Below are 18,369 nucleotides of genomic sequence, written 5' to 3' on the forward strand. Positions count from 1 at the left end.
AGATTCGAACCCAGGAGGCGGTTGCAGTGAGCCGAGATCATGCCACTGCATTCCAGCCTAACGACAGAGCGAGACTCTGTCTCAAAAAAAAAAAAAAAAAAGTAGGATTGCTAAAATATTCACTAAAGTGTCTAAAATACATATTTTTCTCCCGCAAAGCCAGATCTGTCAAACTCCATCTTACTAATGAAAATGATTCTTACCTTAAAGCCAATTAGGTAAGGCTATTTCCTTCTCTAAAGCAAACTACTAGTAATTTTTTTCTAACCACCTACCTGGAAAAAAACAGGAAATCTTTGTGTAATACATCAAAACAAAAAACAAAAAATAAATTGGTCTCCAAGTTATAAAGTACCTATGATAAAATACCTACAGTTTGTAAACTCAATAAGATTCATATAACATCAGATAAATTTTTTAGGAAAAGGGATCATTTTCTTCTTTTTAATAGGTAATAATTTTTGTCTATTCTAATTTGTCTCCTTTCAACATATGTTTCTATTCTCATGGTGTGCAATATAACTAGCCTATAATAAGATGCATTACAAAGCCCAATTATCAAATTCAATTGTAAGGTAGTCACAGGCTAAAAGAGTAATTTAATAATGTGAAAAAATTATACTGTTCACAATTGAATCAACAGGAATTTGAAGAGTTTTTCTTTCTATATACGACGATTATATGCTCTATGCAAATCAGATACCTTTCTTATAATTTCACCCAGTTTCTTACATAGACATACCTTGTTTTACTGTGCTTTGCCTATTTTTTTTTTTTTTTTTTTTTTTTTTTTTTTAGCATTTTACAGATAGTGTTCTTTTTACAAATGGAAGGTTTGTGGCAACCCTGCATTAAACAAGTCTATTGGTTCCATTTTTTCTAACAGTATGTACTCACTTTGTTTCACATTTTGGTAATTCTTGTAATATTTCACAATTTGTCATTATTATTAAGTACATCTGTTATGGTGATCTCTCATCAGTGACCTATTATGTTACTATTGTAATTTCTTTCGGGCACCACAAATCACACCCATATAAGATGGTGAAATAATCGAAAAACATTGTGTGTGTTCTGACTGCTCCACCAACCACCCATTTCCTTGTCTCTATCCCTCTCCTTGGGCCTATTTCAAGACACAACCATATGGAAATTAGGCCAGTTAATAACCCTGCAATGGCCTCTAACTGTTCAAGTAAAAGAGTCCCCTTTCTCACTTAAATCAAAAGCTAGAAATGATTAAGCTTAGTTAAGAAAGCATGCCAAAAGCTGAGACAGGTCAAAAGCTAGGCCTTCTGTTCCAGTTAGCTCAGTTGCGAATGCAAAGAAAAGAAAAAGTTCTTGAAGGATATTAAAAGTGCCACTCCAGTGAACACAAACACACAAATGGTAGATAAGAAAGCAAAGCAGTCTTATTGCTGATATGGAGGAGAAAGTTTTAGTGACCTGGATAGAAGATCAAACCAGCAGAGCATTCCCTTAAGCCAAAGCCTAATCCAGAGAAAGGCCCTCTCTCTCACTTCAAGTCTATTAAGATTGAGAGAGAGAAGGAAGCTGTAGAAGAAAAGTTTGAAACTAGATGGGGTTGGTTGTTGAGGTTTAAGGAAAGAAACTGTCTCCATAACATAAAAGTATAAGGTGAACCAGTAAGTGCTGATGCAGAAGCTACAGCAAGTCATCCTAAAAATCTAACCAACAAAATTAATGAAAGTAGCTACACTGGTCAGGCATGGTTGCTCACGCCTGTAAGTTCAGCACTTTGGGAGGCTGAGGCGGGTGGATCACCTGAGGTCAGGAGTTCGAGAACAGCCTGGCTAACATGGTGAAACCCAATCTCTACTAAAAATACAAAATTAGCTGGGTGTGGTGGCGCAGGCCTGTAATCCCAGCTATTCAGGAGGCTGAGGCAGGAGAATGGCTTACCAAGGAGACAGAAGTTGCAGTGAACAGGGATGTGCCACTGCACTCCAGCCTGTGCAACAAGAGTGAAACTCCATCTCAAAAAAATAAAAATAAGAAAAAAGAAAGCAGCCAAACCAAACAGATTTTCAATAAAGACAACATAGACTTCTATTGTAAGAAGATATAATCTAGGACTTTCACAGCTATAGAGAAGTCAGTCAATGCCTGGCTTCAAAGCTTAAAAGGACAGGCTGATTCTCTTGTTAGGGACTAATGCAGACAATGATTTTAAGAGAAAGCCAATGTTCTTTACCATTCCAAAAATCCTAGGGCCCTTAAGAATTATATTAAGTCTATTCAGCCTCTCTATGAATAGAAAAAAGCCTAGATGACAGCACATCTGTTGAAAGTATGGGTTACGGAATATTTTAAGCCCATTGTTGGGACTTACTGCTAAAAGATCCTTTCAAAATATTACTACTCAATGACGATGCACCTGGGTCACCCAAAAGCTCTGATAGAGATGTACAGGGAGATTAATATTTTCATGTCTGCTAACACAGTATTTATTCTGCAGCCCATGGAAAAAGGAGTAATTTCAACGTTTAAATCTTATTATTTAAGAAATATATTTTGTAAGGCTATAGCTGCCATAGAGTAATTCCTCTGATAGATCTGGGTGGACAAAGTAAACTGAAAACCTTCTGGAAAAGATTCACCATTCTAGATGCTATTAAGAACATTCATGATTCATGGGAAAAATGTCAAAATATCAACATTAACAGGAGTTTGAAAGAAGTTGATTCTAACCCTCATAGATGACTGAGGATTTCAAGACTTTAGTGGAGGAAGTAGCTACAGATATGGTGGAAAGAGCAAGAGAACTAAAAAATGGAACCTGAAGATGTGACTGAATTGCTGCAATTTCATTATCAAGCCTGAATGATGAGGAGTTGCTTCTTATGGATGAACAAAGTAGTTTTTTGAGATGGAATTTACTCCTGATGAAGATGCTATGAATATTATTGAAATGACAGCAAAGGAGTTAGAATATTACATAAACTTACTTAATGAACCAGGAGCAGGTTTAAGAGGATTGACTCCAATTTGGAAGGAAATTCTACTCTGGGTCAAATGCTATCAAACAGCATCATATGCTACAGAGAAATATTTTGTGAAAGGAAGAGTCAATCAATGCGCAAACTTCATTGTGGTCTTAATTTAAAGATACTAAAACAGCCACGCCAAACTGCAGCAACCAACACCCTGTTCGGTCAGCAGCCGTCAACATTGAGGCAAGACCTCCTACCAGCAAAAAGATTACAACTTGATGAAGGCTCAGATGACTGTTAGCATTTTTTGGAAATAAAGTACTTTCAAATTAAGGAATGTACATTGTTTTTCTAGACATAATGCTATGGCACACAACAGACTAGTGTAAGATAAACAAAAGTTTTATATGCATTGGGAAACCAAAAAATCATGCTTTACTGTGATGCTTGTTTCATTGTGGTGCTCTGAAACTGAACTCACAGTTTCTCTTAGGTATACATGTAACCTTCTTATAATTTTGTTAGTGATGGAAGAAACTAAGTGAAATAAATGATACATCAAAGATAAAAACTTCGTACTTTATTCCTCTAGAAGCCTAATTTTTAAGTAATTTAATCTCACAAAAAGACAATTTCTGGAAAAACAACAACTGCAGAACCTTTAGGAACATGTAATATAAATAAAACACACCTGGTTCATTGGTCATAGCTGACCATGTCAAATACATTGTGTAGACTGTAATTACTGAAGACTGTAACAAACCAGATCTTGGTTGTGATTCCTGCAAAAAAAAAAAAAAAAATATATATATATATATATATATATATAGCAACACAGGTAAATAGTCTGACATCAGTCTAGATTTTTGAAAACTTAAAAAGGTATAAGCTTCATAAAAAACTAATGCTTTAAAGGGCATACTTGGATTTTTGGCAGTATAGACATTACAGAAGCACCAACGCAGAGGAGCATGTTGACACTGATGAACGCCTTGTTTTCTGAACAACTGGCTGGATGAGTGTAGTAGACAAAGAACAGGACGATAGCAACTAAAGACAGCAGATAATTCAGAGCTGTAGCTGATAACAAGGCTGTGAAAGAAATATAATTGGATAATTAGCTTTTTATCAGAAATTATTAGCAATTAGAAATGGGACCTGTTTTATAAACAATCTGTCATTTTGTCAAAAAATATATTTTAAGCAACTAACATTGTCAGCATTATAAAGGCTATAAAAGCAGGAAAGAAAATTAATTCTGACCTTTATTGCTGAAGAATTCTAGTTTTTACACATAGCTATTATGTATTTGCAAGGATGGCAAGTTAGTAAGAAACTAATAGGATTTAATACTAATATCTACATTAGAGTTTACAAACTATGTTTACATGTTAGCCATTATTTTCAAAATAAAGAAAAATAACTATAAGAGGAATATTACTTAAGGTTTTTCAAGAACCATTATCACTCAGTTGTAAACAAGGGCATTAAGAAAATTATTTTCATTGTTAATGTTAAGCCCTCAAAACAATGATGCTTTTCCTCATGAACTAAAATCTTAAAAGATACATATTATGCAAGGGTAAGTCATTATTTAATAAGTCAACCTATGCTTTTTCTATGTAAATTTCAACATACACAAGTTGTTTAGCCTTTATGCTAGTATGTGCCTAATATACAAGTATTTATGTAGATTTGCCTCGCTGACAGGGGATCCATCCAACAAATATTTATTGAATGCCTGCATTCCAGGCCCTGGGGATACAGCAGGGAACAAAAGACACAGAAACCCTTGCATTAGACTTTGCATTTAGAGAACAAGGTATTCAATGTAAGTGAAATTTCCAAATGACTAAAGCTTATTTCTTTGAGCACCAAATTATTTTAACTTGAACCACTGAGATAAAACACCACAAATTAGTTGTGTGAGAAGAATATTAGGCCAGGAGACACACTGGATTTGGCTTGCACTCCAATTTAAAATTTTTTTAGCTGAAACTCAGTCATTTAGCATGAAAATCCAGATTTATGACTTCTTTTGAAAAACATTAGAAAAATCAAGCAATACTAAGTTCACATTCCCACAAGGCAACTAATAAATGGAGCTGAGCAGTAGTAATGCACTTTAGATGGGGCATTCATACTCTCCAATTCATTGTAGTCTATTTGCACAAAGCTTATGCACTTAAACTCTGTCCTCCTGTTCCCTCATTTTTGTTACCTGGTTTGGCCCTGTAAGCATTTGAATTGTGATATCTGTTTTCAAGTATAACCCCAAAGGACTCAACATCATCATTATAAATAATCATTAATTACATTACTATAGGAATTCCTTTAGTTGTTATTGATGCACATAAAAGCATCCTTTGCACTTGAATAAAACGTCCGAGTTGCTTTTTATATTTTTTATTTGCTGCTGTTTATGAATTGTATCACTGTGTGTTTATCTATTCCTAGCAATCCTCTTCCCTTTAATATTTTGCTTTTAACCCATTGTAGGCTAGAAAATTAGGCTATAAAGTGCACATGATTTCAGTAATATGCTTTGGAACATTTATTTTAGCTATTCAGGTTCTTTTGGATTCTTTCCTGGTTCTTGGGTTATGTTCCCAGTTAATCTGCTAAAAGATATGCTCACCAAGTTGCTGATACAATGTGATATTTTGACACTCACAAAGTTTAAATTAAAAACCTCTTCATAGGAAAGTAGACCATAAAAATCCTAAGTGATTTACCTAGTCTACATATCTATTCTCGACTTCAAAGTTCAACTATACTGAAGTTGTTCTGCGACGAAAGCTTACCTGCATACCAACATCTCGAGTTCCCTTCTTCCATTTTTTCAACCCACGATTCATTCCATGAATGTGCGAAATCAATAAGTAAGACTAGTTGTATGAGGATGAAACAAAAGGCACCTGCCATGCCTACATAAAACCACACTGAAAGGGAAAGAAAGCATACATAAGTGATTGGTTAGTTTGATTTTTATCATTTCCTTTCAAAATCACAGTACACAAAAAGGAAAATAAAATTTTATATGAACATCTTGATTTTGCCAACTGGGGAAACACACACACACACCCCCCCAAACAAAAAGACAAACAATTAAAGTTATAGTTCCAGGTGACAATTATTTCAGATTCCTTTATAAAATATCAACGTCAAACAACTTAAAAAGGATTTCTTACCAGTTGTAAAAGTTCCTTCTGGAATGAAGAATGCCCCAATAATAATTGCAATTGCTGCAGCAAATTTAAAGAACCAAAATCTAAAACAAAAAGAAATATAATTTTTTATTAATAGACATTCATCAAATAATTTCATATATGAAATCATTTAACTGCATCTTAACAAATAGCTACACTTTATGTGAATGTTCTACTTCTTTCTGAGGATATTATGATCTGGAGTGTAGCCATATTTGTAACTACAAAACAAGGTTATCATCATATTTAGATAACGTAGTTTGGAGAGAGAGTGAAATTAACCATTACCATGAACCCAAGCTTATATTATAGATCTTTCCAATTGGAAAAAACAAAGCAAAAAAAAATCTGATAAGAAAGGCAAGTCAAAATGTGAAAGGAATGGATTAAAGCCCAGACCACGCTAGAGGAAGCATCAGAGCAAATGGCTGGAAAAGAAAGGGAAATGATAAGACATTTTGGGGACTACTGGACACTGGCTCTGAGCTGACATTGATTCCAGGGGACCCAAAACAACATTGTGGTCCCCCAGTTAAAGTAGGCGCTTATGGAGATCATTGGGTCACTCCACCAGGAAAAAAACCACGACCTGCTGAGTTGCTTGCTGAAGGCAAAGGGAATACACAATGGGTAGCAGAAGGCAGTCATCAATACCAGCTATGACCACATGTCCAGCTGCAGAAACGAGGGCTGTAATTGTTGTGAGTACTTCCTCCTTGTTTTGTCAAAAACATGTTCATGCATGCATATACTTGTACTAAGAAAATATCTTCATTTTATTTCCATTCTCCTTTATCATGTGACATAAGATTTACTGACTTCACATCAGCATTTAAGTATTGTTAACTTTATGTAATTAGTATTTTGGTTGGGGACTGGTGCGTTTTCAGTTGTAAGGTTAGTTATATGACCTTATTATTGTCTTTATTTGCAGATTATGTATGATCTCAGGAGATGTATATGGGTTCAAGTTGACAATGGGTAGACTTCTGATAGTTAATACTGAGTGTCGATTGGATTCAAGGATGCAAAGTACTGACTTGTAATGGTTAATACTGAGTGTCAACTTGATTGGATTGAAGGGTGCAAAGTACTGATGCTGGGTGTGTCTGTGAGGGTGTTGCCAAAGGAGATTAACATTTCAGTCAGCGGGCTGGGAAAGGCAGACACACCCTTAATCTGGGTGGGCACCATCTAATCAGCTGCCAGCAGGGCTAGAATATAAAGCAGGCAAAAAAAAAAAAGTGAAAAGACTAGACTGGCCTAGCATCCCAGCCTACATCTTTCTCCCGTGCTGGATGCTCCCTGCCCTTGAACATCAGGCTCCAAGTTCTTCAGTTTTGGGACTAGGACTGGCTCTCCTTGCTCCTCAGCTTGCAGATGGCCTATTGTGGGACCTTGAGATCATGTGAGATAATACTTAATAAACTCCCCTTTATATATATCTATCTATCCTATTAGTTCTGTCCCTCCAGAGAACCCTAATACACTTGATTATCAGAAAAAACAACAATTACATAAACTGCTTTTAAGACCATTTTGAGAAAGATGTATTTCTCACTAATTCATTATGGAAAAATGAGAATGTTAGTTCCATTTCACAGGCTTATTTCACATAAGTGGGATAATGTATCAAAGTATAAGGTGAACTGTATAAATGAATAGTTTTTATAAACACATGATAAATGCCTCCATCTAAAACTCTAATAATTTAATAAAATAATCAATGACCAAAGGAACAAAATAAAGGAAAAGCAACCCGTCACATATTTTCTCATTAATATTTATATTCTACTTGTTTATACCTTTTGTCTTTGGTAGCACATGTAACTAGATAAGCAACAGCAGATATTAAAACAGTCAAATAAGGGTACCAGAAGTAGTGCTCTATATGAAGGAAGATTGATAAAAGAAACCCTGAAGTTTCTTTCTGGGTTGTCCAATACAACCAACCTAGAAAAATCTGCTCTCTGGGTCTAGGGAACTGAGAGTTCTATGTAAGTGGACTGGTCCACCTAAAGTTAACAGTAGAAGGAGAAATAGCTATTCCCTTAGTAGTCACAAATATAATAGAGCCTCTTTTTTAGTATGAAAATATAAAACACTGTGGATCAGAGGTTATCACAGCTATTATTTAATATCCAAAGTCTGACATTCTCCAGTAAAAACAAGATTTTCTTATCCTGTCATTCATGAATAAAGTAATTCTGCAAATTGTATAAGTTTATTTTACCTTAAAGTTTCCTTAGATAAACTGGCAATTATCAAGAAGAGGCTACCCAGGCTTTTATATTGAAGCTTATTTAAAAACTTACCCATTGTGCACTGCAGCTCTAGGATCACTGCTACTCTTCACTTTGATCATTAGTAAAGAGAGAAGAAGATAGAACATAGCCAAACCAAAGCACAAACGATATACAGCTTTATAGCCAACCAAAATGTTACAAGGGACAACACCTTTCTCATTCTCACAAAATCCAGGAATCTAGAAAAACAAAAGAGTTTATGATCCATCATTTTTTTTCATTAAGTAAAAATAAAAATTATATGTAATCAAATAGTTTAAGTAAAGGTTTAGAAAACTGGCATTTGCTTTACAATTTATGATGAATATGTACTCAAGATGAGTCTGATACATTTTAATCACATACAGTGGGGAAAAAAGAGTTAAATCCCCATCTGCGCAAATCATAAACTACAATACCAACTCTATGCTGGTTGCTTATTTTGAGTTATAGATTTATCTTACATTTTAAAAACTTGCATTCTACTTGAATAGCATGATAGACTTGTTTTAGTAGTGTAAGTGCTATTTCTGAGACTACTGTTCAGAACTATTAATACATCTATTATTCATATATATAAGAATAAATTATTTCCTCCCACTCTTTCCAGTCCCAGCACTCTAAAAAAACTGCTTTTCCAGGACACTAGTCATGTACTGGTTTCCAAACCCAAAGGCTACTGCTTAATCACATTCCTTAATCTCATTTTTATATAGACACTATCCCTGTCATTCTTAAAACTTTCTTCCTAGAACCTGTACATTTTCTTTGTTCTTTTCTGTTATCCCTTCCCTCCCAGTTTTCTAGGATCAGAATCAGGTTTTCCTTTCTCCACTAACTCCCTTAAGTAAGAGATTTTGGCAGAGTTCTAGCTCTGCTCACTCTGAATGATCTTCAGCATACGCTGCCATGGTTTCAACATTCAACTTCTATCCTCAAGGCAGTCTCTAGCTCTGATTTCTCTTTTAAATTCCTTCATGTTTTCTACTTACTGCTGTATATTATTATGGACTTCGTGTTTGTGTCTACCCAAAATTAAATGCTGAAACTCTAACCCTCAATGGGAGGATAGTGGGAGATAGGGCCTTTATGTGGTAATTAAATCATGAGGGTAGAGCCCTCAGGATGGGATTAATGCCCTTATAAAAACAGACAGAAGAGAGCTGCTGCTTTCTTTCAAAAATGTAAGATGGCCATGTGTAAACCAGGAATAAGATCCTCACCAGAACTTGACCATGGTGGCACCCTGATCTCGGACTTTCAGCCTCCAAAACTGAGAAATAAATTTTTGTTGTCTTAAGCCACCCAGCCTATGATATTCTTGTTATAGCAGCCTGAACTGAGTAAGACATACATATATATATACACACATGTACACGATGCAATACCACCAAGTCAACATGTTAGAAACTAAATTTATTATGTGTTCCCAATCTCCTTCCACAACCTGACTCTCTCTAAAAATTTTCCTTTCTAGGTTAATAGCAATACTTTCCTCCCAGTTTTGTAGGATCAGAACCTGGTTGTTATTTATGATTCCATATCACTGCCAATATTTCAGTGCTAGGCTCAGTCAATTTTACATCCAGAAAATCTTATTTCAGGTCCGCTATTCTCTTCTTGATTATACCACTGCAACAGCTTCCATATTTAACTGCTTGACGTTTATACTTTATTAATTGTAAGATTAATCTTCCTAAAGTATAGATACTTTGCTTGAAAAGCTCTTTTATACTCATTATGCTTTCTATTTTTCAATCTCTGTATATGCAAGTTCTAATCATTCTTAGAACATCCTTTTTTCCATGACCCACTGAGATTCTGACACCTGGTTAGAATTATACTTCTTTCTGTGTATTACCATAGTACATTTCCTGTACCACCATCATAGAACTTAACAAACTAATGTATATTATCTTTTTCCTAAAAGATTATGAACTACAACTAGGATTACATACTGTCTTATTCTATATTATTCTGTTTACAATATCCCTGAATCAGTTTTATACATATATACCCTATAGCCTCAGTTAATCAATAAATAAGAAACGAGACTAACCTTATTCAGTTGTTCTTCCATTCCTGGTATCAACATTACACAAGCTACACATACTCCAACAAGCAAGAAAAGTGCATAGATCAATCTAGTTACAGTGGAGTTGTTTCCACTAGGACAGCATCGGCATAGCAAACACGGGGCACTTCCACACAAACATGGTATCTGGGAAAAAGAATATTATTGAAAATATTATTAAGAATCAGTAAATCACTATATCTTAAAATGATACAATGAAAATTGACATTCTATCTGTTAAAAAAGAAAAAAGACTAAAAGTAATTACATCAAGGGACATACGGTATTTGGTTCATATAAATTATCTATATACCACAAAACTTAGCAACTTCTAAGAAGGAGTAAAGACAAAAAAAATCCTTGGACTCTATGCCAAGTAAAACAGACAAATCAGCTAAAACAAAAAGGGGAAAAAATCATCAGCAGTAACCAAAGTTTAAAGAGGAAAAGAAATGGAATATTCATGAGTAGCACAGCTGCTAAGCCCACCTCCAGCCCCTGACCTTTAGCCCCCAGATACTAGACTGATGAATACACAAAATTCTGAGGATTCTCAAATACATCCAGGGAGGGAAAAAAAAGTGAATTGATATATTTTCCTTCTTTTGACCTGGCGATAGTGATAATAATGAAAACTACAACTAGAGTGAGGCAAAAAGGATAATAATACAACTGGGGCTAGCTTTTCTCCAGTGACCACCACACTAAACTAGCAGTATGCCCCCAAGGGAACAGAATATCTTCCTGTCTAGGAGAGAGGAACACTGGTACAGAGTATTTAACAGTATCTAAGAAAGCCACAGAGTAAATATTCTCATAATATCATAACCTGGGCTGAGATGTCAGACTTCTAGAAGGTGGATGAACCAGATCTTCCAGCCCTAGAATTACAGCTCTAGGGGAAAAGAGTCTTAGATACCACAGTAAGGGAATGTTGTAGAAGCTAGACCACTACACCAACCAATATAAGGTAAGAATAAAGCTGCTTTATATTAAACGTCCACAAAACGGAAATACGTGTCATGGCAACTATGTAAATATACTTTAGCAAAAGTTAAACATAAACATCTCCCCTCAGAAAAAGGAATGAAGAAAATATAAGGCATATGAAGAATTCAGTCTGAAATAAACATAATCCAGTAAGAAAAGGAAATCCCCTACCAGTATTTCATTTGAGCTATAGAAAAATAAAAAATATTTTTTTTAAAAAAAGGAGACCTCAAAAATGAAGTAAGAACAGAACACAATGGAAAGTGGAAATCAAAGGGCTAAAGAAATGAGAAGGGAAAAAACGGACTTAACTAGTAACTATCAAGAAACAAAACAGACATAGGTAAACATAAAATTACTGATGAAAAAAGGCTTGGGACAATTACTATAAATTCAGGTCAAGATGGAGAAACCATGACCAGACTTATCCTCCTGACTTAAACAATGGAAAAAATAAGTTTTTCAGACAATGAACAACAGGCAATGTAAAGCCAGCAATTTCTAAGAGGAGACAATGTGAGCCCTGACTGGCCCTTATTTTATTGATTAATTGATTGATTTACACAGTCTCCTTCTGTCACCCAGGCTGGAGTGCAGTGGTGCGATCTCAGCTCACTGCAACCTTCCCCCACCCACTCCGGGTTCAAGGGATTCTCCTGCCTCAGCCTCCTGAGTAGCTGGGATTGCAGGCGTGCACCACCACACCCGGCTAATTTTTGTATTTTTTTGTAGTTTTAGTAGACAGGGTTTCACCATGTTGGCCAGGCTGGTCTCCTGACCTCAGGTGATCCGCCTACCTCGGCCTCCCAAAGTGCTGGGATTACAGGCGTGGCCCACCGCGCCCGGCCAACTGGCCCTTATTTCTGCCTAGGGAGAATGTTCACTGCAGGGAGGGTCTGAGAATTTTACCACCCAGAGGTGAAAAACTTTGTAATCCATGAGGCATTGGGTAAAGATATCAGAAGGCAATTAATACTGGAGAAAAATCAGCCATCAAACTAAAGGCTGCACTAGTTGCACTTAACGAAACCTAAAGGCAAATAAAAAGATCACACTGTCTCTAAGTAAAATCACCCAAGTCAAAGATAAAAGCCCAAGAATATTTTTTTGAAAATAAAAGTATATCCAGCGCTGATCAAGGAAAAATTTACACTGGAAAGCTAACAAAAAATTAGCAGGCATGCAAAAAACAGAAAAATACAACCTATAATGAGGATCAATCAGTCAATATCAACCTGGAAATGATATAGATAACTGAGTTCATTTATAAATAGGGCATTGTAGTATTACTGTTAAGTATGTATCACATGCTCAAGGAGATAGAGGAAAACTTGATAATGTTACGGACAGACATGGAAGATAATTTAAAATTAAGACCCATATCATACTTCTCCAGATGATAAAATAAGCCCCCTAAATATTGACAAGACAGAAGAAAAGATTAATAATGAACCTGAAGACATAAGAAAATAAATGATCCAAAATGAAAGAGAGATAAAAATAAGAAAAGGATCAGAACATTGTGAGACAACTTTAAATAGCCTAATATAAGTGAAATTAGAGTTCCTGAAATGAACTGCAATTGGAGAGAAGTGACACAAAGGTGCTTCTGAGGAAGTAATTGCCCAAATTTTTCCAAATTTATGAAAACGATAAACTCACAGATCCAGGAAACTCAACAAAGCCCTAGCAAAATAAACATGAAAACCACACCAAGTCACATCATAATCAAATTACTTAAAAAAGTAATAATCAGAAAAATCTTAAAAGTAGGCAGAAAAATAAAATGTACATTATAAACTGAGGAACAAAGAAATAAATCACACTTCTAGTAAGAAACGGTTCAAGCCTAAAATCAGTACCGAAAGAAAAAAATATGTAAACATAGAATTTTGTACGCATATTCTCACTCATAGGTGGGAATTGAACAGTGAGATCACATGGACACAGGAAGGGGAATATCATACTCTGGGGACTGTGGTGGGGAGGGGGGAGGGGGGAGGGATAGCATTGGGAGATATACCTAATGCTAGATGACGAGTTAGTGGGTGCAGCGCACCAGCATGGCACATGTATACATATGTAACTAACCTGCACAATGTGCACATGTACCCTAAAACTTAAAGTATAATAAAAAAAAAAAAATTTTGTACTCAGTGAAAATATCTTCCAAAAATTAAGGCAAAATAAAGACATTTTCAGGAATAGAAAAGACAAAATAATCCAAACAAGCAGAATTAAACTACCAGAAATGTTGAAGGAAATCCTCCAAGAAAATTATACCAGAGAGAAATTTGGATTTGCATACAAAGGAATATGAAAGAGATATATTCTTCTTATTTAAAAAAATGGGCCAGAATTACAGAGACTAAATCCAAAGACATCATAAGAAAATAGACTGATATCCCTCATAAACATACACAAAAAAATTCTTAACGATATTTTAGCAAGTCAAAAGCAGCAATATGAAAGTATATAAAAAGGATAATATATTGCCACCAGGTAGAGTTTAGCCTGGAAAAGCAAGGCTGGTTCCACTTTTAAAAATCAACCAATGACCTCTACTGTATAAACAGACTAAAGAAAAAAAACAAGGTCATCTCAATAGATACAGAAAAACCATTTGACAAAATTCAATACCTATTCATGATATAAACTGTCAGCAAAGAATAGAAGATAACATCCTTAACTTGATAAATGGCATTTACAAATACCTACAGCTCTCATCCATAATTAATGACGAAAGTCTGAATGCTTTCCCTGTAAGACATCAAACAAGGCAAAATACCTCTCTCACCATTTGAATTCAACTTCACACTGGAGGTCCCAGCCAATATAATGAGGCAAGAAAGAAAATAAAACATAAAAATTGGAATGGAAGACACGAAACTGCCCTCTTCACATATAACACAATTGTCTATATAGAAAATCCCAAAGAGGGCCATACACCATGGCTCACACCCGTAATCCCAGCAATTTGGGAAGCTGAGGCAGGAGGACCATTTGAGCCTAGGAGTTCAAGGATATAGTAAGCTATAATAGCGCCACTGCACTCGAGTCTGGATGACAACAAAACAAAACAAATAAAAACAATAAAAATACCCCACAAAGAACCTACAAAAATGCAACTAGAACTAACTCATCAGTTTAATAAGGTCACATGATAAAAAGTCAATATACACAATCATGTTTCTACGTATTAGTAACAACTGAAAACAAAAAAAATAGTTATAAATCTAACAAAACATAGACAAGATCTCAAATAATGAAAACTACAAAACACTGGTGAAAGAAATCAAAGACCTAAATGAATGGCAAAATATACAGAGTTCATAATTGGAAGACAATTATTTTCAAGATATCAGGTCTTTCCAAACTTATCTATAGATTCAGCCCAATTCCAATCACAATCCCAACATCAGATTTACAGAAATAAACTAGCTGAACAGGCAAAAAACACCAGAATAGCTCAAACAAGTCTGAAAAAAGAACAAAGTTAAAAGACACACTACCTGATTTCAAGACTAGCATTAAAGTGACAGTAATTAAAACAGAGTGATATAGGGAAAAGGGTGGACACGCTAAGTAGAACACAATAAAGTTCAGAAATAGATTCATGCAAATATAATCAAAGGATTTTTGACAAAGATACCAAAGCAATTCACTATGGAAAGGATAATCTTTTTAACAGATGTTGCTGAAATAATTGGATATTCATACATTTTTTAGAAAGTTAACCTTAAGCCATAATCAAACCATATATAAGAATTAAGATTTCCTAGATAGCATATAAAAAGCAGGACTCACAAAAGAAAAACAAATGAATTGGGCTTCATCAAAATTAAGAACTTTTGCTCTTTGAAACACACTGCTGAGAATGAAAAAGCAAGCCATAAACTTGAAAATACTTGCAAGTCAGGTACATGATAAATCATCGGCATCCAGAATATAAAAAGAACTCTAAAAACTCAGTGATAAGAAAACAAACAACTCAATTAAAAATGGGCAAAATATGTAAACAGATACTTTAATAAAAGGCATATAGACAGCAAATAAGCAAAGAAAAAGTGCTCAATATCATTATTAGGGAAATGTACATTAAAATCAGAGATACTACTGCATGCATATTAGAATGGCTAAAATGAAATAAACTGATGATACCAACTACTGACAAGAATGCAGAGCAACTAGAACTCTCTTACTTTGGTGGCGGGAATGAAAAATGGTACAACCATTTTGGAAACCAGTTTGACTGTTTCTTATTTTTAAATCAAACATGCACTTACTGTATGAATAAGCAAATCCACACTCAGATATTTATTCAAGTGAAATAAGAACTTATAATTACACAAAAAAACCTTGATGGGAATGCTTATAGCTACTTTATTTGTAATCATCAAAACCTAGAAAGGCTCCTCAAATGGTGAATGGATAAATTGTGGTACATCCAAACAAAAACAATATTCAACAATAAAAACATACGGAGAATGAAACTCATTATGTGCTAAGTAAAAGAAGCCAGACTCAAAGACTATATATTGTAGGATTCCATTAATATGACACTCTAGAAAGGCAAAATCCTAAAGACAGAAAATAGGGGTTGCCAAGGACAGGACAGTGCAATTTTTTAGGATGATCAATGTTCCAAAACGGTTACACGACTAGAGATGCATTTGTCAAAACTCATGGAACTGTATATTACAAAGAGTAAATTCTACTGTATGTAAATTATACCTTAACTAAAAAAAGTCCTTAAAATAGAGAATCCTCTAAATAAATGAATCAAAGGATATTCACAGATCTAATATAAGAAAAATTCCTTAGATGGAAAAATAATCTGTGCATCAAAAGAGCACACTACTTTTTGAGAAGGGGAAAAAAAGTGATAAAAGATTTAAACTCAGACTTATCTGGTTATTTAATTTCTAAGATAAACAAAAACTCTTCAGCTACTCAGGCAGAGGAAACAAACCACCTATGCATGTGCAGAGGGACGGTGTGGAAACCAGGCTGATATAAGACAGAATACGAAAGAGAAATAACTACAAAGTTCTGAAGGAAATTCGTATACTATATTATACTAGTCCAAAATGTCTCTCAAGAATTTAGCAGGCACTTTCAAAAACCAAAGAACTTAGAGATTCCGGCACCAATAAATCCTTTTTGAAAAATCTACTGATGACAAAATGTGGTCAATTAGGAGATGACATTAAAATAAAAAATTAGAGCAAAGCAATGGTAAGCCAAGGACTGGTAGAGAGCTTTGCATCCACTTAAGTTTAGAGCACTGGTTCTCAAACTGTAACAACTACCAGAATTACCTGGAGGGCTTATTAAAACATAGAATGCCCCCAGTCAATGTTTCTAGGGTATAAGATAATGGCAACATAAAAATAATAGTACAAAGTGCTTCTAGTTAAAGATGGCAGACTGAATATATTAATTTACCTATGTTCACTCTAGAAATCTCAATAAAATAAAAAATAAAGGTTTGGGTTTTTTTTTCTTTAAAAAAGAAAGAATAAAATGTAAAAGTCAAAAAGAACTAGATCTTTTGTTCTAGTTCTTTTGTTTTGTTCTTCCCAGAACAAATCTAGGAAGTAGAAACTACGAAGTAGTAACAGCCTTAACAGAGAAAGCTGAATTCTAAGTTATCAAAGGAAAAAGTTAATGAGCAACACAATTCATTTGGCAGAATCCCCAAATAGTTCAGGAACTGGTGGCACCAGGAGTCTCTGTAAGTGACACTAAAGGTATAGTAAAAATAGATGATTGGTTGAATGTCTTTCCAAAGAGCAGTTAAGACTCCCAGATTTCATTCCATTTCTTGCACTAGTCAACTGAAAAGAATAAAACATGAGGTTTGACAGGGAAACACCAAGCAGAGTTGACAGAAGGGGTTCCATACTAAAAACATAAAATTAAGTCAAATTTTATGTACTGAATGTGAAGAACCTCATCATTCTTTCCCTCACTTGCCTTCCAGAATGCAGGTATATTCCCCAGGTTGGAGACTGGAAGTGTACCCTGGATCTATCAATAGCCCTAGATAAATATCTGCATTAGGCTTCCACAATAAACTGGTTCAGCCAGATCACTTCACGGTAGTCACAGCTGACAAGTCCTACACCAAGCTCTTGAGTGTCCCACTCCTAAATACGAACAAATAGCTACTGACCACTGAATACTCCGGAAAACACTAAGATCAATGAAAGTGGGAGGAGTTGATAGGAGAAACTTGAAAAGAAATTATAGGCAGACATAAAAGCATAAAAAATTTAGTATTTTTAATATACTTACAGAGTATATTAATAAATTATATAGTACAGGGTATATCATAAAGATAAAAATAAAGATTTTTTTAAAAAGGGAGAAAGCTTGCTTCCATGAAACAAACACAGGATGCTATAAAAATGGAACAGAGGCCAGGAACGGTGGCTCACACCTGTAATCCCAGCACTTTGGGAGGCTGAGGCTGGCAGATCACTTGAGGTCAGGAGTTCAAGACCAGCCTGGCCAACATGGTGAAACAGTCTCTACTAAAAATACAAAAATTACCCAGGGATGGTGTTGTGCACCTATAGTCCCAGCTACTCAGAAGGCTGAGGCATTTGAACTTGGGAGGCGGAATTGCTCGAACTTGGGAGGCGGAATTGCTCGAACTTGGGAGGCGGAAGTTTCAGTGAGCCGAGATCACGCCACTACGCTCCATCCCGGGAAACAAAGCAAGACTAGGTGAAACAGAGAACAAAACAGACTCTTGGTAATTAAAAATGTTACAGCAGAGGTTTTTGTTGTTGTTTGTTTTTTGAGACAGAGTCTCACTCTGTCGTCCAGGCTGGAGTGCAGGCTTTACT

General features: G+C 35.2%; 1 protein-coding gene across 1 annotated transcript in view; it reads right to left on the bottom strand.

The window, feature by feature from the left end:
* Positions 1-18,369, bottom strand: part of SERINC1 (serine incorporator 1) — a 28,525-nt gene that overhangs the window by 4,669 nt on the left and 5,487 nt on the right. The window contains exons 2-7 of the mRNA XM_003827596.6: positions 10,508-10,669; positions 8,479-8,648; positions 6,146-6,225; positions 5,759-5,896; positions 3,877-4,046; positions 3,646-3,736 (exon numbers count right to left, since the gene is read on the bottom strand). Of these exons, the coding sequence (XP_003827644.1) occupies positions 3,646-3,736; positions 3,877-4,046; positions 5,759-5,896; positions 6,146-6,225; positions 8,479-8,648; positions 10,508-10,669 (811 nt within the window). The remainder of the gene's footprint in view (positions 1-3,645; positions 3,737-3,876; positions 4,047-5,758; positions 5,897-6,145; positions 6,226-8,478; positions 8,649-10,507; positions 10,670-18,369) is intronic.

This window comes from Pan paniscus, chromosome 5 (assembly GCF_029289425.2).
Source record: "Pan paniscus chromosome 5, NHGRI_mPanPan1-v2.0_pri, whole genome shotgun sequence".
NCBI classification, from domain to species: domain Eukaryota; kingdom Metazoa; phylum Chordata; class Mammalia; order Primates; family Hominidae; genus Pan; species Pan paniscus.